The 23,250-nt window shown below is 46.8% G+C and overlaps 1 protein-coding gene across 4 annotated transcripts in view; it reads left to right on the top strand.

The window, feature by feature from the left end:
* zbtb46 (zinc finger and BTB domain containing 46) overlaps positions 1-23,250 on the top strand; it is a 51,295-nt gene that overhangs the window by 8,734 nt on the left and 19,311 nt on the right. For 3 of the 4 annotated variants that reach the window (XM_076166915.1, XM_076166912.1, XM_076166914.1), the window contains exons 2-3: positions 9,634-9,858; positions 10,006-10,945. In XM_076166915.1, coding sequence (XP_076023030.1) covers positions 9,673-9,858; positions 10,006-10,945 — 1,126 coding nt within the window. In that variant the 5' untranslated portion in view covers positions 9,634-9,672. The remainder of the gene's footprint in view (positions 1-9,633; positions 9,859-10,005; positions 10,946-23,250) is intronic. The other variant, XM_076166913.1, reaches the window with a different exon arrangement.

The following is a 23,250-nucleotide window of genomic DNA, read 5'->3' as shown; positions in this document are numbered from 1 at the left end:
AGAACGGCGGACGCGAACCCACGAACCACACCGCCGACGCTCTGCGCACATCGATCTCCTCCCTCCCTCCCTCTATTCTCCCCGCTCTCCTCCTTTGCCCCCCCTCCCCTCTCTTTGACTGCATCTCTTGTCTCCCATCCTTTTTCTTACCCTTCACTGTCTCTTTCCCGACTCCAAAATGTGCGTCTCTCTATATTTAGACGCTCCTCTCCTCTCTCCTCTCCTCTCCTCTCCTCTCCTCTCTTCTCCCCTTGATTTCTCTCTCCCTTTATATCACCGCTCCAAAGATTCATCAGTGTTGTTTAGTTGCTGCTGCTGTGTTTTTTGATCAGCTTGATGAGTGACAACGCAGCCCGGGGCTATTATACACAAATGTGTCATTATAAACACTTCTCTATCTATATGTAAATCACGCTGCCGCACGCATGTGACGTCCCTGCCAGTGTTTCCTTACCAGGGAATGTTGCATGTCGAGTTATGGCGGCGCAGCGGCGGTGGTGACATTTGACGCCATTCTTTTACCTTCATGCATTCTTTGGAATGTTTGGGAATTGGATTAGCAGGGAGTGAAGTCTCTTATTATTTGCTCACGGGGGGAGGGGAGGGCGCGCCTGTTGAACTTGCGGGCGCACACTTTAAAGCTGCGGCCCCGGTGTGGATTTGAGAAAGATGCCTCTGTTTGCTGTCTGACAGAGCGACAGTCACGCCGAGTTACCCTTACACACTCACAGACACACACACTCTCTGTGGACACCCGCCTCGGCACCAGATAGGGACCGGCCACCAGCAGTGAGTCACCGTCATTCAGTCATTCACAAACCAACCACACACTTTTAACAAACAACAATTAGCCTTCAGTCCTCATTGGTTCTCCGTGCCGCACGCCGTTATTTAGCCTGTTTGCCTCATTGTTTTTACGTCTTCCATACTAATCACCTCGTATGCGTGTGTGTTGAGTGTGTATGTGTGTGTGTGTGTGCAGTTTTAACAGCTCGGGAACAGGCTGCTTGTGTTCTGTGTGGTTCAGTCGTGTCTAGCTGAGTCGTGACAGGTTTTGTGTTTAGACCTTTTAGAGTGGCTGCACAGCACACACACACACACACATGCACACACACACTAAGAGTAGACTGCTGGCAAAAAGAGACCAAGATTGGTGTTAAATGTAAGTCCAGGTCCTTACGTTGTCATCATCGCTCTCTATGGAGACATTTTCAAAAGACATTTTTTTAAGAGTTGGCAGGAGTTGGTGACAGAAATAAGATAAAGCCTAGGACGAAAAGTAAGTAAAGTAAGACAAATATACACAGGTGTACATTAGTTGTCCTTGTAATGATGAGAGAAGGAAAAGTATATGACGCCTCGCACCACACACAGCTCATGTAATTCCCAGACATGGAGGCCTGACCCTGTCATTAGACAATGTGACACCTCAAACCTCAAACCTGACCTCTGCCTGTATTCCCTAGACTTTTCAAAGCTTCATACATCAGCACGCTCACAACCCAAACCCCCCCAAAAAAAAGTTTTTACCCACAAGCCCTCCTCCCACCTGCAAAACCAAATGCAGACACTTCCCTTATACGTGATTTCACTTCCCTGCGTGCCACAGATATGCATTGCAAAGAAGAAGATCGGGGTTTAAGAATTCATTTTAAGGAGGAATTACAGGAGAGCAGCTCAGCGTTACATTTGTGTTCTTCAGCCAATAAGCAAAGAGGTGATTAATGAAGCAACTGAAGGTAAAAACAAAAAAGTTAACTCAATACCTCATAAGCCTCTTGGGGTATAATAAAAGTATCAATCTACACACACACACACTCACGGACACACACAGACACACAGAGCTTTGGTTCTTTTGAAAAGCTTGCTTCAAGGTTACAGTTTTTATCTGAAATTGTGTGTTACTGGCTGTGGCGATATGGACGCAACAGAAGACTGGAGCTGGCCAAAGATGGCCTGATTCTACGGCAAACTTTGGGTCGCTCTGTCACAAAGATGAGCAGAGGATTCCGGCTGACATTTGACCGACTCCTCCGGGATCACGGCACAGTTCATCAGGGCTCCACCCCTGTTTGCTCAGTCAGCCAATCGCCCGGCGACGCTCCGCGCTAAGACGCCAACACATAACAAACAAAAGACTCACTGTCTGGATATCTGTCCCTGTCCCCTCACCTCACCTCTCCTCTCCTCTCCCCTCCCCTCCTCTCCTCTCCTCTCCTCTCACTTTTCCCATCATTTCCTGCCCTTGTTTCACTCCTTTACTTTCAGCCCTCGCTCTCGTTTCCTCCGGTCCTCGTGCCGTCCCATCTCTCCTCTTAGACCTGTCTCTCTCTCTCTCTATCTCTTGCTGTCTCCTGCCACTTCTTTCCTCCTCACCCCACCCGCCCCTCATTTTGGTTTCTCCGACAGTGGTAATGAGATGTTTCATTATTTGCATTTCACAGCTTTTAATAGAGAGAGAATTTAGGCTAAGCCCCGGGTCGTCAGTCAGGGAGTTACCATGGGAGACATAGCAGGCTTAGGGGCCTAGAGAGAAAAATAGCCCAGAAACGCACGTATGCACACACACATACACACACGCATACGCATGAGTGTGAGTGAGCGGCACAGCGAGATGAAAAGACAGACAAATTAGCCATTGTTCTGCCACCCCTAACCCTTTTTTGATGCTCTTGACAGGTCAAAATGTATCACCGACACGTTTTGGACCTCTGGGCAAAACATAATGTGAAATTTAAACCAAGTTATGCGCTTTGTGGACCAGGGAGTTGATCAACATAAGACCACAGGCCTTTTTCTGGTCGCCCTGGGATGATCTGAGCCTTACTGTATCTGGATTTCCAGAAGCTTACCCTAAGCTTAACACCTACAGGTGTCTGAGGGTGGTGCAGCTGCGAAGAGCCAAAAGAAATACCAGGACGAGTCAGGATAGAAGGTGTAGCTGAGCGGTCCGGCGGCGTGCGCAAGGTGGAGGCCGGAGAGCAAAGGGATGAAGGGGGGGAGAGAGGTGTTAAGTCTCTCTAAGCCTCTTGGATCCTCTTTGCTCCCTCTCCACATGACACGCCTATTCTTCTCAGAGTCCATCTCCTCTTCCACCTTGATGCTTTTGGAAGCCGGCCAGGGAACTGTAGAGCGCAGGAAGAAAGGGGGCAGGGGAGGGGGCGGGGCCACGCTGCACGATTAGAGGCGGGGGAAAGGCATGATGGTGGACAGTGGTGTGTGAATGAAAGAAGCAAGGGGAAAGTGTAGGTATATAGGACTACAGGTACTGGATGAATCCTCGGGGGTCGACCACAGCTCCAATGAAGAAATAGTTTTGTTGTGTTACTTTTGTTAATTGCAGCTTGCATGGCTGTGTGTGTTTTGCCCTGTTAATTCCTGAGTGTGTGTGTGTTATTTTTGCCTCTGCCAGCCTTGTTGATGGGCTGCCACCCTGGCTTGTCCCGGAAGGCTGCCAGCTCCGTCGGATTGGGGATTAACCCCGGGATAATGGCCTTGATGCCCAGTTGAGTGGAAGCAAAGCTGTTTAAAAAATATTGGCTGCCTGGATCACTCAGCCATTTTCTCCCTCTCTCTCAGTCTGTCTTCTCCGTCTTTCTCTCAGTAATTCTGCTTTATCTCCCTCTATAATGCTGCTTTATCTCTCTCTGCCCCTCTCTCTCTCTTACCTTTCCTTTCTGTTTACTTTGCCTCCTTATCCTCTTTGCGCCGCGCTCTGCTTTTTAAAAATGATAACCTGTCATGTCCCCTGGTGTTTGTACAATAACGACCCACATCAATAACAGATTCAAACATTTATCACATATTCACAATTAAATTATGGATTTCAAAATATGTCATTAAGTTTACTGCAGCTAAGTTTTATTTGCCTGTAGTGGAATTAGCAACTTCTACTTAAGCACGGTCAATATTCCCTCTCCAGAGTACGGAAAAAGGGAATATTTCATGGATATTAGCATGACGCGTCTTAATATATAACACTGATATAATTTATTTCACTTTGTTTTGAAGGCTTTACATAATGTATAATTCATTTTATGCAGACCTGCCAGCCAGTTTGCTTTTCGTTCAGCCGCTTTGATATGCAAGTGCGCTGCTACAAGTTGCTAATAGGAAATATGCAAAAAGATGGTATTTTTGTAACCTTACTGATACATTTGTAGCTCTCGGATGAAGTTGGAATTGATGGACAAGATAATTTCCTGCCCTTGGCTACTGAATACCCCCCCCCCCCCCTCATCTCTTCAAATTCATCCACTTCTTCCAACTCTGGCCACTGCCAAGGTCCCAGATAAATGTCAGGAATTCACTGCTAAGGTACGATATAAAATAACACATTGTTACATTGAGAACTTAATTAAAAATGTCCATTACCTCGCTATTTGACAATCTCTGGAGTTTATTAATGCTACAGATTGCCAACTTCAGCTTGCTGTAAGGTTAAAAATACATGTTATATAGAGAATAATAGAGATTCCATAAGAGGAGCCATGTATTGCCACGTAAAGAATGAAGAATAGTAGCATTTCAGTTATATGTACAACTCTCATGGAAAGCCTTGGGCTCTCCTGAACTCTGTGTGTTTGCCTCCAAAGTCAGGCTGACAAACTGTACGACGTGTCAGATGTGCTGAAAGGTGTAACAGAATGTTCCGGCTGTTGAAAACCTCCCTCACTTATGCTGTTCACTCACACTGTGTTTGCGTAATCATTGAGTTTAAGTAAATTGTGCCTATGCAGTAAACATGAACAGCAGCACCCTCACCCTTTTCTTAAACACATTGGCAGTGTGGCGCTAATGGAATTGATGTACACATTCTTCTATATAATGTCGCATTATTAATTCTACATTTTGTTGAACTTACACAAGGGACAGAACTCGATGTTAACTCTGTATGACATTGCCAGTTTATCAAAAAAAAAAACATTTCTTTCAGTTATTTTAATTGCCTGCCTAATTACTGATACATGCTGCAGCAGAGAGCCACAATTTGTGCGTTGGTGATTCACTGAGAGAAGCGATCTGGCACCTAAATGTAAATTAGCCCTTAACCACTGGACTGACTTCATTCAAAACAAACATGGTACAAGTGCTGGGATTGTGCCGCCTGTGCTGAATTAAAATAGACTGTAGCGAGTCAAATCCTTATTCCTATGACAGCACTGCATATACAGTATGTGATGAGGATGTGTACGGCTCATGAAGAGTGAATCAACAGAACAAATGCGGCAGGCAAAACTGAAAACCTTTCTGCAATCATGCTTTATGAAGTTGGATGGTGAAGGTGTTATACACCTCATAAATCATGACGCGAGCCCGCTGCGAAACTTGTCCGTGTTAAACGCCCTACAAAGCGTCTCTCTCTGCTTCTAATCCTGAAAGTCTCCTCGCGCCGTCTCCCCTCGGCCCTCTGCGGTCAAGGAGGCACAGAACTGTCCGGGCTCTAAGGGACAAGCCTAAGCACGAAGGAGGAGAGGAGGACAGGAGGAGGAGGAGGAGGAGAGGAGGAGAAAGCCCCATTCTCTCCCTCCATCACATGTCTCATCTCTTTAGTTGCCGTGGTTCGGGGCCGTAAGTGACTTTGCTGTGATGTGACCGGGACAAACCGGGTGTGACGCCATGACGCCTCTGCGAAGTGTGTAAATGTGTGTGTGTGTGTGTTTTTGGGGAAGGGGCTGAGTGTAGGTGTGTGTGTGCTTTTGAGGGGAAGGAGGCTGATGATTGTGTGTGTGTGTGAGGGGGGCTTAAGGAGGACAGTCACCTCTGATTTGGCTTGAGAAGGGTGACGGGGGGACTCACACTCGTCTCTGACCACAAATAAGTCACGCGGACTGTCAGACTGCCGTCTGATGACTTTTTCCTTGCTTGGTTTTGAGATGAAATTTCCTGAAAGCTTTTTGTATGTGTTCTGTGGCATTCTGAAAGGAAGCTTTAGTTTCTGTATCCTTGGTGAGACTGCTAATGCTTTGGATGAGACAGAAGTCTCTCGTTGTAGATGATTGTCTGACAAGTCCATTTTACCTCACTTTCCCATCTTGTGTCAATGGAGTGAGGCTGCACGCGTTGTTGAGCCAGCAAGTTCGGGGCCCGTTGATGGTCTTAAAAAGGGAAAATGGAGGAACCCTGGAGGACACGAAATGCCCTAATGCGAGATCAGAGAGGTTGCCGGGCAGTTGTGTCGCAGGGTAGCGTTCAGAATGATTCCTCGAGGGGAAAAGGGGGGACTCTTGACTGCAGGGAAGCAGCCGAGCTTAAATTAAACAAGCCAATTAGGCGGGCAAAGCAAAGATTTCAGAGGTCAAAGCACTCCCCATCTCAGTCCTTTTCGCCGATCCACTCTGGCTTCCCTCTAACGCAGTCTCTCCAAGTTTGCTGAAGCAACAAATCTGATTAGACCTCTTTCTCTCTCTCTGTCTGTTGTTGTTTTACCCTCCACTGCTCATTGTTTTTGTTAAATTTGAGACATCATTTAACAAGTCTGTTCTGTGTAACCCTGGCCACGCTGCAAACCTTAAATACTCCCGCACAACCACAGACGTCTGCGTTAGAGCACATTACCAGGCTAACATTATCAGAAACTCTTTAGACGGGCATTACCACACAGAACTGACTAATGAGAAGTTTCACTAATGAACTTGCTTCAGTCTAGTATTGCATGGCCATTAACTCCTCACTTACTGAAGCTGAGAGGGTCACAAAGCAGTGACCCAGAGACTTGCTTCATCTGACTCATGACATTTAAACAAATTCACAATGTCCACTCATCTGTGAATTCAGTTTGAAATCGTTGCACTGTACCTCTATTGATAATGCTGCCTTCAAGGGCTCACTTGAAGGCACCACTTGTTAAACGGTATATAACAAGTCGTACAGTTTTGAGTGCTTCAGAGAAGAAACGACCAAAACATGTAATTATAGACACAGAGGTGCAGAAGACCAATACTGTGTTTGTTCACCTAAACGCTGCAAGTTCCATGCATACTACATTTAGCTAGCTAGTTCTGTGGCAAAGCTTTATAAAATCACTTATGGTTGTCATTCTTCTTTGATAAGAAATATATATACAACTATCAACATTAATTATCACAAATATCCGGGTGAGAAGAAATAAACCCTTCATGTAAAAATGTACGAGTCACAGGCTAACTAGCTGCCGTTAGCATGTTTCTTGTTAGCTTTACTGCCAGTCTTGCTGGGTTTTTTTGGTTGTTTTTTTTGGGGGACAGTGCCTTGGTCGAGGGCAAAGGCAGGAGCATTAACCCAGCACTTCAGGTTTGTGAGTGATGCTCAATCAGCTCATAGGTTGGACAACAAAACAACCTTTATATAATGGATATGAATTGGGAAAAGCATTCTGAGGGCACATGAGACTGCAATTTCAACTGTGACCACTTGGCCAAAATAGATTCACAGCCCCGTTTGGGTCCTCGGGGCTCGATCACGATTGGGAAAATGGTGACTGAGATCAGAACAGAGAGTGGGAGGAAGCTGAATGAAATCGCAATGTTTTCCCAGCTGTTCGTGCAGTGACTCAGACAAGATTTGCTCGGGCCTTCTTTCACAAAGCTGGCTATAAATTTATGTTTCAAATGGGGGCATCCGACCAGGTTTTGGTGTTCAGTGACCCTGTGTTTCAACATACCCATTGGCTGAACAAAAAGAGGTATAGGAACATAGCGAGACCTTTCTGTGTGAATCATCTGTGAATGACTTCCTCTGTGTTTTATCTGGCTGTGTGAGACAGACTGGGCTGTACAATTCAATGTGCCAGTGGCCCTGAGAGAAGAGCAGAGAGAGGAGGAGGGGAGCCACTGTGTTTAAAGCAGCATTTTTGTCTCCAAAGGTGAGAGGTGATGTCTCTCAATGCCTCAATCAGGCAACACAGAAAGCAAAGAATATCTCAAGGTTAGACTGCCAATAGATTTTCTTAGAAATGTACGAACCAGAGTATAAAAACGCTTGCGTCAAAACTTGCCTTTTCAGACATGAAGCGACACAGTCTGATTCTGCATTCACACCCAGGTTTCTTGTCCGTACATTCTGTATTTCTATGGCTTGATGAAAAGTCAATAAAAGTTACAGGTTGTGCACTCCCAATGTGCATTGGATGGGACCCTGGACATTGGATATATATTGATTGATTTGGAGGAAAAGGGGAGATCTCTGCAGTTATCTCCATCACTCCATCTGCTCGCTCACTGCTGTTCAGAGGAGGTGTGTTTGTCCAAGTGGACGTGGAAGAGACTGTGGATTTATCTGATCTTACAAGCCATCAGGCTGAGCAGAGCTTTGCTAAACATGACCTGAAGTGTGCCAGCCCCCGAGCAAACGCTGCTGTCACCTTGGCCAACCCGAGCTGTCAGCTCTCAGGATGGCCCATGAGAGCTGACAGCTGTGGCGTTCCCAAAACAAATCACTGCTGCGTTTGGTAACACTCCGCGTCCCCGCGATTTAGCTCCCTGAGAGGAGAGACGAAGCGGCGGCCGCTAATGCTCCGGTTACTGAACTGCCAGAGTTTGTGTGACTTTGTGGGTTCTCTGTGTGTGTGTGTGTGTGTGTGTGTGTGTGGATGCATGATTGTGTTTACTTCTGCTCTTTGTTTTCCCACCACCTCATTGAATGGTTCATAGCGATGCACACATCTCCCTTTGTCTACCTCTCCTCTCCTGTCTCTTTGGCCTTCACCTGGACCGTGGTGCTTCTGCAATGTAATATAACCTGTACACAGCGGTGAGAGCAGAGCGTTTAGCATGTTTATTTACGCAAAAGCAAAGATGCACAAATCGAAATCCAGCATCGAAATCCAATAACCTTGTTATCTGTGGCTTTATTATAGCAAGAATGACGAACAAATCTGGAAGTTAGACTCTGTGAATGCGTGAGGTTAGTTCCTCATTTACTGCCGTTTGAGATTTTCAGAAAATCTTCCTCACAGGCTACACAGAGCTGAAGATCTGCAGAAACGAGTGCCTGTGGATAGATTTTTCTTCTTAACTAAACAGTTGATACAATATTCAGTTTGAAAAACAACAAATAGTAGCACTGTGTATTGATAGCTCTAATTGTGAAGTGCTCAGTGCTAAATTACCTGTTTTTCTCCCTCTCAACTGTTCTCTGAAACAGTTTTTTCCGGCATGACATTTTTAATGAGTTTCCACACACACACACCCACATGCACATACAAGTGAACCTGTCAGACATGGTTTAAACACTTTTTACACTATTTGTTTCTGGGCTGTTTTTAGACATCAAGCTACAGCAGTTTGAAATGTGGTTTCTATTGATGTCATCTGCAGTTGCAGTTCCGTGGTTCATCTATAAAGGAGCGGTTCAGAAAAATTCACTTGTTTTTCACTTATATTAAAATTCATGCAACATTTGAAGGATCGATCACATATATTGACTTAGATGAGAAATATCTTGAGATGCTTCTATTTCTGAAATTATTTTGTTGATTTCTGGCAAAGGAACGTGTTTGAAATACCGTTTGATGATTGTGGTCAATGCTATAAAAACACTCAAATTCTGTATCCTTGTACTGCTTTGGCCCTGTAACAAATTGTAGCCCTCACATTTCATATTTTATGGTGTATAAAGTTACACAGTTCAATTTGTCTTTCTTTAATTTTCCAGCAGACATTTTGGAGGAGAGGCTATTGTTCAGCTACACAGATGAACAACAGGAAGGAGGACATGGAGATCTCCTCTCACTACCGTCAGCTCCTCAGAGAGCTCAATGAGCAGAGGCAGCATGGCATCCTCTGCGACGCCTGTGTCATTGTGGACGGAAAGATCTTCAAAGCCCATAAGAACGTCCTCCTGGGATCCTCACGCTACTTCAAGACTCTTTACTGCCAGGTAAGAAACTGCTGCCATGAAAGTCTGTGGATTTCCTTATGTTCCTCTCAGATCATTGTAGTTTTCATCAGACATTACACCAATTTCATTGTTAGAAAAGTGCAAACAAAGGCTCTAAAGAATGTATTATTTTCCCTAATCATTTAGGTTAAAAAAGGGGCAGAACCTCACCACCAGACCACTGTCACTCACCTGGACATTGTCACGGCAACAGGCTTTAAAGCCATCCTAGACTTCATGTACTCGGCACACCTAGCCCTGACCAGCAAGAACGTGATCGAGGTCATGTCGGCCGCCAGCTACCTTCAGATGACAGACATTGTCCAGGCCTGCCACAGTTTCATCAAGGCTGCTCTGGACATCAGTATCCGCTCTGAGATGGCTGACGAGCTGGCTGACTTTGAGATGGGAGCTGTTGCCGCTGCAGGCATAGGTGGAGGAGGAGGAGGCGGAGTGGGAGGAGGAGGAGTGGGTATCGTTGGAGCAGGAGGTGTCGGAGGAGCAGGTTTAGGAGCTGGAGGAGGAGGTATAGTAGGTATGGCTTCTGAAGCTCTGGCCTCCATCATGTCTGGTCGCAGTACCTCACCTTGGCTGGGGCGCCGCACTAGCCCGGCCAACTCCTCCGGGGACTCGGCCATCGCCAGCTGCCACGAGGGAGGGAGCACCTATGGGAAGGAGGACCAAGAGCCCCCCAAGAGCCACGAGAGCCAGGAAGAAGCCTGCCACGATTCCCAGCCCGCTTGGCCGCACGACTACAGGCCTGTCACCGTCAAAGAAGAACAAGTGTCCCCCGCCTCCTCCTCCCATCCCCGGGACACTCCCAGGGGAGCAGCACAGAGCCAGGCGGAGCCAGGGGCAGGAGGCACCGGTGGTGCAGCGGGAGAGGGCCCCTGGCAACCCCTATCAGGGTCGGGCCGAAGGAAGAACAGGAAGAACAAGGACACAGTCAGACATATTACCCAGCAGGCTGAGAGGAACGGGGACAGAGAGCGGGACAGGGAGAGAGACAGGGACAGTCGGCCTGGATCTCCACTACCGTCCATGCTGGCTGTGGCTGGGTGGAACTATAATGGACAGGAAATCCCAGGTAAGACTGACAATCCTTCTCACTGTGCTTGCTGTCAGGTTCTGAGTAGAAACTCCTATCTAAACAATTAGCAGGTGGATTTAGGATAACCTTTGAAAATGGAAGAGATCACCATCCAAAAAACGGCAGGAGAACAACACTTAAGGTTTGAAAGTACATTATGGTACCATATTTGCTTAGTTGCTCAGCCAGTAAAGTAGTTAAGGAATTTCTAATGGGACAATTTGCTTTGGTAAAATAGTTAGTTGAGCATTTCTCACACCTAATTACAGTGGAATCTCAGTTATCTGTGCTCCTGTTTGAAACACACCTTCGAAGCAATGGCTGTGTGCAAGTGATTGAAGTGCTTTGTTGAAAGTGTGTACCAGATTTTACATACATGCATTTGACCCATTCCACAGCTCCCGAGTGTGAAACGACCCGCTTCCCTCTGAAGTTTAGTTAAGTGAAGTTCTATGGTAACATTTAGCCCCAAAATCATCATCTCCCATCTGGGAGGTAGGAGGTGACTTCTTGGTAAATGCAGATGGTTAATAAAATCCTCTTCTTACTGCAGTTTATGTAACACACACCCACATATTCAAAAGCAAATGCACACACAAACACACTCCAACACATATTTTGAGAAATCTTCTCTTGATCCTCAGTTTGCAGAAGTGAATGCGTTTACAGTAAAACAAATACATTAAAATACAAGCCTGTGCTGTGTGTGTGTTTGCAAGAGTGTGTGTGTATGTGTGTGTTCTGTGGGGCCCAAGGCGTCGATAGGTAGATCATTAAAAGTAAGGGAAGCTAATCCTGGGCGCATTAAGGGAGTTGGCTGTGAAATGGGCACACGCGTCGCGCTGCTAAAGAAAACAGGATAATTGAATTGACCTGGGTCACTGCACGGATTACCAGCACGTCCTCGCCACCACAAGCTCCTCCCCCTCTCTGGGGTTTAGGGAAGGACCTCTGGAAAGGGCGTGAGGAGAGAGAAAAGGGAGAGAAAGCGGAGTGAAGAGAGAGGGGGAGAGAGCCTTGGAGGGTAATGGTGGAAGGACAAATAAACAGAGAAGGAGACAGATGGAAAGAGAGAGAGAGAGAAAGAGAGAGGGGATCCGTCTGCTTAACTCTTAAGCATCCTACGGGATTTTGTGACCTGCAACAGGTTTAGTACTTAAGTTTTGCAGTTACACATTCAGAATAAATGGTACCATGAAGCCCTTTGGTCAGAGCAGTGAGTTTAAAACCCGGCTGTGGTAAAGTAGCCATTACCCATGAAGTGCTTCCTCGCTGAGTTTTCTCGCCTAAAGGTCAGAGGAAGTCTAGTGTTGCCCGCCGGTGTAGACTGACCAAAAAACACCATTTATCCACACTTTTACCTGGGTTACAGGTCTGGATTTGCAGCGGCTGGGAGGGAAGCCAATAAAGTGGTGTATGGTAATGGAAGAGAAGGGGTGAAGAAAATGAGAGTCTTTGTATCATGTGATTATCAACTATGTGGGACTCCGTCAGAGCACCGACCTCGCCATTCGCCAGCCAAATATCGTGTTGCCGGTGGTGTTTGAGAGTGGAAGTCGTGTGAGTCAGGTGGTGCTTTTTACACAGACAGTCTGGATGTATTTCACTGTTGTGTGTGCTCTGTCAAGTTTGCAGGAGGTGGTTTCTGTGTGTTTAGGGAAGGTTTGGGGGGGATTACTGAACAGGTTTAGTCAGGTTGTTACCAGTGTGGGAGTTCCTCTAGTTTTTATTGGGGGGGAATGTGTGTGTGCACCTTTCCCCTGTGTGTGCGTGTGTGCATGTGCGTCTGTTCTTCTAGCTACAGGTTAAATGTCAAATATGATGACAAATAAATGGGGTGGGGGATTGGAAAGCGGCACACGATTACGTGCAGCTTCAGCTCCGGAGCAAGAGAGCGTCTATTTCACAGCTTTGTCACTGTTAGATACGGTGAAAAGCCTTCAGCGTGGTAATGATGTATAGCGTCACAGCCGTGCTTTTATATGCTTTGGGGCAATAAAATCCATAGAGGCAAACATTTATTCACCTTCATCCATTTTCTGTCATTGGGACTTTATCATGCAGGTATATTAAAGCAGTCGGTCACATTGTGAAGTGGGCGGAATCGTGGAAACATTTGAGTGCATCTCTGAACCTGATGTACCCCCCCCCCTTTACCCACCCTCCTTAGACCTGTCTCTGCAACTCCGACAACATGAGACATGGTTGACAGACGAGGTAGCGATGCCCCCTGTGTTAAATGTTGGTATTTTTAGGAAGGCCAAAGGTTTTCCCAAAATCAGCACGGTAGGCGTATTTTTCACCGAGCAATTGATTCAAGGATTCCTGACGATTTCTGCCAATTTTTTCCAAAATATCTTTTTTAAAGGTCACTTTAAAAGGTAAAATAATTCATGACCTTTGGATACGGAATATGTCTGCCAAGGCGGTTTTGTTTTCACCTACAATGGCTGGTTGGATGTGTGTTTCATTGTTTTAACAGTTTTACTGTAACTCTGGATGCAGAGACAAAGACAGGATTTTTAAGAAATAATTTCTGAACGGTATGAGGGCATTTTATGGGATTTTTGACGAATTAATCCAAACCTCAATCTCACAACAGCAAAATCAGACATGCTTATCCTATGATAGACTGTCAATAGGTGCAATATGGTCCAGATCCAGATTCATTATAAAAATTACAGTTTCTAATTAACAATAAAGCAGTTAATTTGTTTCATTATTATTATTTCTTTTGAGGACAATATATTTTTAGGATTCTTGTGTTTAGATTTGAGAAATAAAGAAAAAAGTAAAATAGAATAATTAATGTACAGTAGGTATGTGTGGTTTTCATGAGATTCAAGTAGGGAATGTTTCTCTATGTAAGGAAATGAGGGTTTGTGTGTGTGTGTGTGTGTGCGTGCGTGCATGTGTGTATTTAGTGGAGCTCCTGTTCCATCCAGTTCAGTTGTTGGTTTCCATGAAAGGGTATGGTTGATAGTATAAAGGAGAGAGGGCACCTTCAGTCTGAGATTAGCTTAATTGCTTCATTCCTTATTGATGAAAAGTGCCTAGACACCGTTCTTTCGCTCTCTCTCTCTCTCTCTCGCTCTCTCTCTCTCGCCCTTTCTCTCTCTCTCTATCTCTCTCTGTCATTCACCTCTGATCAGCGCCCATCTTTTACTACTTCACAATGAAAAACACACTATTACACACAACCCAGGGCCTGACTCAGGATTTCACAGGCTTACTGTGTACTATAAGGACAATATACAGCCGTGTGATAGCTCATCCTATTAACACAGCACAGGTTTTTGTTGTTGTCGACTCAAACGGCCACGAGATTTCGGATTTCATTCCTTTAGATCCCCTTCCCCTGCAAACATCTGCCACACTCTCTTGATGTCATTTTTGAGACTCTAATCCTTGTGTCCGATGCTTTTCTATGCAGTAAAGTGCTTGCAGTGACATTCTCCACTTTCCCTCCCCACTTACCTCAGCAACCTTTGCATGATAATTACTTTAAATAATTTTGAGTTTGACCTCTGCTGCTCCTAAAAATCATGGCCAAGAGTGAATCCCAGGAGAAAATCATGATGAAGCGTTTTGAATTGGTAGGTGTATTCTGCTTTGAGGCCTCACATGTCTGCCCCTTTGTCTGTCCTTACAGCAGGTCATTGTGTGTTACCAGAGCCAAGCACCTTTCCTCGCTGACCCTCCCGTCACTTCCTCCCCTCAATATTTCACCCCTTTCACCCCGGACTCTACCCGTCACCCCTCACCCCAGCCTCCCCTGACCCTCTATCCTCCCTCCTCCTTTCCCCTTCTGCCTCTCCTGCCCCACCCCTTAAAAGCACCCTTTGGGCGTTTCTACCTTTTCTTGCTGACCCCTTCATCCCAGCCCCGCCCTCTCCCCCTAACCCCAGCATCCCCTCAGCCTCCTTCCTCCCCCCTGCCCCTCCCCTTACAAGGAGTGCAAAGATCAAATCCATAGCCATGTTAGGCCATGTTTGAATGAAGTACAAATGGTTTCTCTTTGGAATTTGAATATTTTCCGCCTAATTCATGATGTCATTATGGGGGATTATGAGGGGGTTTCCATTCATGTCAATGTTTTAGTAATGCAAATAATAAACTGCTAATCGAGTATTTATGTTGTATATAATGGCATTAAAATGCACCTTATGCAAATGCCAGACCCCTAATCTCTGAAGTTTGGAGGTGATTGCAGGAACGGTGCTCTTTGCAACTCAACATAAACAAACGACAAACAAACTCACCCTCCAATTACATTAGTCTAAAGTATAAGACATAGGATTAGATCAGATATACAGGCTCTACTTTACCACATTCCAAACAAGTGTAGTGCTATAAAGTAACTATACTAATCTAAATGCTTTGTTAGTGGTCTAGAATAAATCAAGTTATACATAGAAATTTTTTTTTTTTAATGCAGTGGATTGTTTCTGGAACTTTTTATCTCCATTAGTTTAAATTTCTAGGATTCTCTACAGAAAACACCAGTGGATTGATTGAAACAGCGGTTCCATTACTCCTATAATATGTTTCCTTTTAGACTTTGTTTTGCCGCATTATCTGTTAGAAACAAAAGTTTGCTTTTCTTACGTGTTCCTCGCTTCTTTTGCACACGGGGGCAAACACCAACTTGATCTTTATTGCACATAATAACAGAACTGGAAACACTCTTTTCCTCTGCAACTAAATCCTACTCACAAACACACACACAGTGACCTTTTGTGGCAGCTTGGGGGATTTTGGCAATCGGGTAGATGGCCGGTGTGATGTATACGCGCACGCTCACACACACACACACACACACGCACAGAGGGAGAGCTTGGAGCGTCTGATTATGTAGACCTGAATACTTCAGTTGTATGTGGGCTGTTCTTTCCATTTCCCTCTAGCTGTTGCACATTGATTACATCGAGAATCTTTGAGATGGGTGTGAAATCCAACATCTTTATCTGATTCTCTCGCTCTCCGTTCCGTGACCTCACATTCCCCCCGTCCCTTTACACAAACACACACACACACACACACACACACACACATACACCCGCCTACAGAGACTTTACTAAAAAGTGAAATAATTTCCCTCAGAACTGTGTCATGTTTATTCCTGTGAGCTGAGCTTCACGGTGCCGCCGCATGTTCGGGCTTGTCTGGCTTCAGATCTTCATCGCTCGCCTTCCTCTGCAGCTCTGGATCCTCTGTGAAATCACCTGGGGGCCACTGCGGACAGGGGGACTCTCCAAACTGCCCTCTCATTTTCACTTCTGCATAAACTTTCTCTGCATTTTTCCCTCTCCCCGAGTCTCGGCAGAGTAAAGGTGAGCACTTGAAATAATGAATCGGATCCCCCCTTCGCCCCCTTCCTCTCTGTATTCCAGTTAAGACTCTCCCCGTAGTATTTGCACTTCATTAAACTTGAAATAGGTTTAATATTTAAAACACCGTGAACAGATTTCGGTCCCCTCACCCCCTCGCACACCTCGCTCCCGTTCTCCGCTCGTCTCCTTGCACCCGGTTTAATAATCTCCTCTCATATTTCCTCCCTAATTCACTCCTTCTTCATTAAAACTAAAATAGATTTAATATTTCAGACTGTGGACTTAATTTTTAACCCCTTTTTCTTGGTGGCTTGGTGCTTGACACACTGTGTGAGTTTAGATAACGACATGGTGTTGAGGCCTTCTCCTCTCTTTCTTTCTTCCCCCCCCCCTCCTCTTCTCTTCTGACTCTTGTTTCATCTCTCTCACTTTTTCCACAGTTGGTCTATTATCAATTATTTTCTCCCACCATCTTTGTACTGCAGCCCCCTCTCTCTCTCTCTCTCTCTCTCTCTCTCTCCATCTCTTTCTCATTCTCTCTCTTTCTTTTCATCTCTCTCCCCCTCTCTCTCTCTCTTTTTCTCCCTCTCTCTCTCTCTCTCCATCTCTTTCTCATTCTCTCTCTTTCTTTTCATCTCTCTCCCCCTCTCTCTTTCTCTTTTTCTCCCTCTCCCTCTCTCTCTCTCTCTCTCTCTCTCTCCATCTCTCTCTGTCCCCCCCACCCCCTCCTCGCTCTGCCTCTTTGTCCTCTGGCTGCACAGATGATTCCAGCCCTTTCCTCCCACCCTATTGACTTTTGTGGCCTTCTCACCCCACCTCCCTTAGTTTCCCCTCTTCGCTCCACCCCGTCCCTCTCTTGCTACCCCCCAACACACAACACACACACACACACACACTCACACTCATTTCCCCCTCATTTCTCAGTTGTGTGTTAGAGAAACGGGCTGAATGCTTATTTTGTTCTTTTAGGAGTTGTGACGGAAGACTACAGTACTGTTCTTTCCCCCCCCCAACCCCCCAACCCCCGCTCTCTCTCGCTCTTCTCCATTATCACCGTGGTAACCAATCATTTCTCACCGCCCACCAACCATCTTTGTCATATGACCTCACATCCTGCTGGACATTATGGGCAGACCACCAGCTGAAAGCCCCTTCTCCTACTCCACCACACCATCACACCACACACACACATACACACACACACATACACGTTCACACAATTTTTCACACTCATGCTGTCTATCTTTTTCTCTCTCAGTTCTCTCAGTTCTCAATACTGACACCTGCTCTATTTATACTTCCTTGGCTTTAAAAGAGCCATTTTGGACAGGAAGCTGCCCCCCACCCATCACCCCCACCCCACCCCCCACGCCTGACCATGGCTTTTTTTCCAAAACGTCACCGCCCCCCCACCTCTCCACCGCCTGCCCCTGGAACAGGCCAGAGAGAGGATTTTTCGAGAAGAGAAGAGAAGAGAAAGAAGAAGAGAAGAGGAGGAGGAGGACATGTGTGTGTTGTGGTGGGGTGGAGGTTAAAGATTAGCCAACCACCTCCCCCCGTGCGCCTGAGTGCACCTGGGTTGGGCCCATGTGTGTGCTGCGCTCAGCCACAGCCCACACACACACTGCACACACACTCGCTCGCTCACCTACGTGCAAGTATAGAAACATGCAGATGTATTCCAAAACCTGCAACTGTCCTTTTAAGTACAAACTCAGAACAAAATGCACATGGTTGAATTCAGTCCACACACACACACGCACACACACCCGTTGGCATTGACAATTGTCTTAGTGGTCTAAGAATTAAAACTACCCAGAATGCATCCTGACAGGATGTCCTGTTGGCACGGGCACAGAGTTTGATCAGTTGGGGGGGGATTGCTTTGGTGAAAAGACCAGTAAGACTGAAAGCCACGCCCCCTCACCGAAATGCCCCCACACACACGCGCGCGCACACACACACAGACACACACAATCCTAAAAGCCCATCAGGCACCATGAACATCTATGCACAAATATATTAATGGCTGTGATTACTTTGATAGTTTACACACGCACACACACACACAAACACACACACACACATGCACACGTATATAGGCATTAATTATCCTCTGACAGCGAACTCAGCAGCCTCTATAATTCACTTGAGCTATTTATTCTAATGCTGTGTGCCATCTTTAAAAGAAGCCCCCACCTGAGGGGCTTTGGACCGCCACATCCTCCCACCCTTCCTTCCTCACACACACTTGTCTTCCTCATGGAGGACGGGGCCAGGCCTCTTTCTCTTCCTCCTCCTCTTCCATGGGAGATCTGCGACGAGGCTCATCCTCTGGTTTTGGAGATGTGAAATGGAGATGCGGGCGCTTTGCCTCTCTCCTCTCTCCTCCACTGATCTGATAGCCAGTAATGGGTCCTGTAGCCGCGAGCCCCGGCAGCAGGAGGATACCAAGACAAGTAAAGGGTGTGTGTGTGTGTGAGGCAGGCAGGCAGTCATGTAGAGTACAGCACACTGACAGACTGACTGACAGGAGGGACAGCAGCTTTAGTGTAGTTTAACCTTAAATTGATGCTGCAGTGATTTTACAAAATGTATGAAATGATCATCTATCAGTTTATTCGGTTTTGGTTAAATCGCCATGGGAACGACTTTTCTCAGGCAAGGGGAAAACATACAAGTGTAACTAAATGCAGAGCGTCATGTAGAGCAGATGTGAGAGGCTGTTCAGTCATTGGATTGTGTTCTGTGCTTCCATACGAGCTCGTTCTACAGAATACACAAAATTCTCCAACCTTACAAAAGTCGGTTGTCAGTGAACTCGTCAATTCTCATCAATTAGCAGCAAATCATCACTTTTTGTTAAATCTTTAGAGTTTCACTTCAAAACCAATGTGCTTCACTGTAAAGTAAAGTCAGAAGTTGGGATCTGTGCTGGCTCGCTCTCCTGCTTTCACTCCGGTCAGAGTTCCTCTTTTCCGCTCTGTTTATTTTAGAAAGGTGGCTTTGTTCTATTTACTGTACCCACTCCCTTGCTCCTCAACCCCCGTCAGACCAGTTAGAAAAGGGGAGCGACAAGGAGGAGGAGGAGGAAGGGGGGAGTGGAGGAGGAGGAGGCGCACAATGTTTGGACAAACGGACAACCCGAACAGGATATAGAGGTCTACAGCTTGTGGGTGTGTCGGTTTGGCTCAGGCACAGCTTGCAAACACACACACACACACACACACACACATGCACACACACACACACACACACACACACACGTCCGCGCACACGCTTGTACACACAATCGTGGGAGTGTTCCCGCTGGAGGGCAAAGTCTCCCTTCCTATTACGCGTTCATTCTCTCCTCTCCCCTCCCTTCATTCCCCCATTCCTCTGTCACACCCTCCTGCACCTCCTTCCTTTAACCCCTCTCTCTCTCTCTCTCTCTCCCTCTCTCTCTCTCTCTCCCTCTCTCTGTCTCCTTCATCCCTCATTTCTTCCCTTCTGACACCCCCCCCCCCCCCCCCCCCCACCAGCACTACCACCAGCCCTTCTTTCAGATGAAGAAAAAAAAAAGAAAGTGTTAAAGATACACAAGAGTTGGCCAACAGCAATGAGAAACGAGGAGGGAGAGGCCAAAATCACCACAGGGGACAATTATGGCTTGGGTTGTGTACGTACTCTGCATGCATGTGTGTGTGTGTGTTTGTGTGTGTGTATGTGTGTGTGTGTGTTGTTCTTTTTGGGTTTTTGAGGCGTTGGAGAGCCACTATCTGTCCTTCACAACTCTTTGTCCCCTCCTTCTCTCCTCTGTCTCTCCTTCCCTCTGTCTGTTTGACACCCCTCCCTCCTTTTCCATCCCGTCACTTGGTACTGTCACTTCTGTTTTCGCTCATCTTATACACCGAAGCTATGGCCGATTTGTGTGTGTGTGTGTGTGTGTGTGTGTGTGGTTTCACATTGAGTCTAGGCTTCAGATGATGTGAAGGCGGGCGGTGGGCTTTTGCTTCAACTTTATCCTCTCACCAGCGGGATCTGTGGGCTTCTGTGTTTGTTTGCTCACGTGCATGCGTGTGTGTGTGTGTGCGTCATAAATGCAAGCACACACACAGACTCAGATGAATGGACACTTCCAGCGTCGTATATAAACCAGTGTAGGTTTAGAGGCAGACTGTTGCCTCTGCTCTCTGTCATCACACTGTATTCTTGCGTTAAAGGAGGCCAAACTCTCCTTTTGTTCCCGGAATTCCTCCCCCTCTTTCATCCCCATCGCCCCAGATCACCTGCCCGCCCGTATCCTCCATTGTTTCCACCTCTCTCTCTCTCTCCACGCAGCCTCATCTGATCTATTTGATCTCTCTCCCCGCTCTGTCCCGTGCCCTCCATCCCTCCTTCGCACGCACACAAAATGGGTCACTGGCTCGTTTCAGGTGGGACCTCACACAGCAGGAAGGCCAGGAGAGGCTGGTGGGTTTTCATTAAGACTTAAATCCCCCCAGGTGAGGCTCCCATCGTCAAAAGATTGGTCCTAGAGCGACAGTGTGTGTGTGTGTGAAAGGAGGAAAGATAAAAAGGGAAAGAGCGTGAGTGTGTGTGTGTTTGTGTGGCGTAATTGTCTCTGACCCTGGCCGTTGTTTTTTCTCCTGGTGGTTTAGACTGTTTGGCCTTCCCCGGGTTCCTCTTGGCCTCAGACACATCCACTTTCAAGGTTCGACGGGTGTGTATGTGTGTGTTTGTGGTACATGGGGGGGGGAGACGAGAATGGGAGCCGGGCGGGGGCGGGGGCGGGGTTAAAGGTGGTTTTGATAAGCGCCTGGCACCCAGGCCTCTTTGCCCCCTCTTCAGCCGCCCCACCTCCACCCCCCCGCCCCTCGTACCCCTCTGTTCAGGCCCTGATAACTGGAGCCGCAGTCTGTGGGGGTTAGGGATTCCTGTCTGGCACACACACACACACATACACACACACACACACACACACACACGCACAGGGATCCGCCCGCTTTACATTCCTGTGTCCGACTAAGGAAGCAGCCCAGCCGTCTTCCCCTCCACTCCCAAATTATCCCCTTCTCCCAGAGTCATGGCGTACTTATCACATAGCCGCTCTATCTGGGCTCTGTCAGTGAGCAAACATCACGTCTTTCTGAAACGTCTCAGTGACGCACGGGAAGAAACTTTTACTGACAATAGATGTAAAAAAAATTGAATTTCACCCTCAGCTGTTGTTTAATATTTAACTTTTACTTCTTTCTTCCGTAACTCCAAACCAAGATCTTTTCCCTCTTTATTCCTTTGCTTCCCTCACCTCTTTCTTTCCTTTCTTACACTCTTCCTCTCTCCTTTCTGCCTGCGTTCCATTTCCCTTTGTTTATATTTTTTCCCCTTTTCCACTCACTTTCCATCCTTTCCTTCTCTTCCTTCCCTCTGGGGTTAGGATGGGGTCACGCGGTCTCATGCTGACCCTTTCTCTAACGGCTTCTTAATTAGAGAGAGAGAGAGAGAGAGAGATAGTGCAAGCTTAGGGATATATCTCTCTCTCTCTCTCTCTCTCTCTCTCTCTGTGTGTGTGTGTGTGAGTCACACACACACACACACACACACACACACACACACACACACATACACACATACACACACAGCCCTCCACCTCCACCCCTAGCCAGATCAGAAGATAGTGTGTGTGTGTGTGCTCTTTAATTTGCACAGCTTTTGCTGATTTGATCATAAGCAATTAATCTCAATGGCTCAGCTCGGCTGCCTTGGGGAAAGAGAAGAAGAAGCAGCGCTCTGCTCTGCTCTGCTCTGCTCTGCTCGTCCTCCTCATTCTCTTCATCCCTCCGTCCACACATTAGGATTTATGTTAAGTTCTTTTTACCTCTTGTAAAAACACAGCATGGGGCTTTCGCCAACACACCTTCATTCACATACCTGAGCAGCCAGTTTGCTCATTCGCTGTTAATGAACGACAACATGTCAACTCAACCTGCTGAGGCCGTAACTACATTATGAAGTGACATGACAACATGAATTGCGTGGTGTGATCAGTAGCATGTATCCTAGATGCTAACTGTAGGGTTAGCACAGAGTCAAATGGAGGCCATCTTGGATGGCGGCGAGACGCTGGCAGGCTTCGGTCATATTGGTCTTACTCGGCCTTTTGGAATCCGTGCGGCTCTGGAGTGACATGGATTTCACCTGATCCACTCAGGCTAAGCAGGTTTGTCTCTTTATCTCGCTCACCTCACCTCGTTTAACCCGTGCGGCCGCTCGCCTCAGTTTGACCTCGACATTTCTATGTGCCTCCCGGTGCCAGTTTTCCTTCCATCTCTCTCTCTCTCTCTCTCTCTCTCTCTCTCTCTCTCTCTCTCTCTCTCTCTCTCTCTCTCTCTCCCCCCTTTCTCTCCATCTCTAGGTCTCTCTCCTACTCTCTCCTCTCTGTGGCATCATCCTCCCTCCATGCTGAGGCCGGAGCGCTCTCGCTCTCCATCTCTCGCTCTCTCTGTCTCTCTCTCTCTCTCTCCATTGTTGGAGGCAGGTTGCCAAGGATACAAGGAGGCACAGAGAGGCACAGTCTTAATGTTATGAGATGGGAGAGATGAGTGGAGGGGAGCGAGGGGAGAGGGGCAGTAGCTGGCCAGTCCCTACAATACACTAATGCTCCCCCCTCCCTCCCTCTCCCCCTCCCTCCCCCCTTCCTGCCTTCTATACTGAGGATGGGAGTGTGGTGACTTTGACTGTGTGTGTGTGTGTTATTACAGCATTTTTTTTTCACATTTTATTTTGTGTGTGTGTCGGGCGGCCACTTAACGCAGACTTGTGAAAAGGCTGCATGCCGTTGTGTGTGTGTGTGTGTGTGTCGGAAAATGTCAAATTGTCTCAATTTAAGGCCTTGAAAATGGAGGATGGGCTGTTTTGTTGCTGCGCAGTGATCAGATGTGTGTCAATAACAATCCTGATATCAGTGTCAATAATCCTGACCTA

This window comes from Genypterus blacodes, unplaced genomic scaffold (assembly GCF_046128005.1).
Source record: "Genypterus blacodes isolate CSIRO-AG114 ecotype Tasmania unplaced genomic scaffold, CSIRO-AGI_Gbla_v1 ptg000156l_1, whole genome shotgun sequence".
Lineage (NCBI taxonomy): Eukaryota > Metazoa > Chordata > Actinopteri > Ophidiiformes > Ophidiidae > Genypterus > Genypterus blacodes.
The sequence above is the reverse complement of the archived record's forward strand: the minus strand, read 5'-3'. Positions and strand labels throughout refer to the sequence as shown.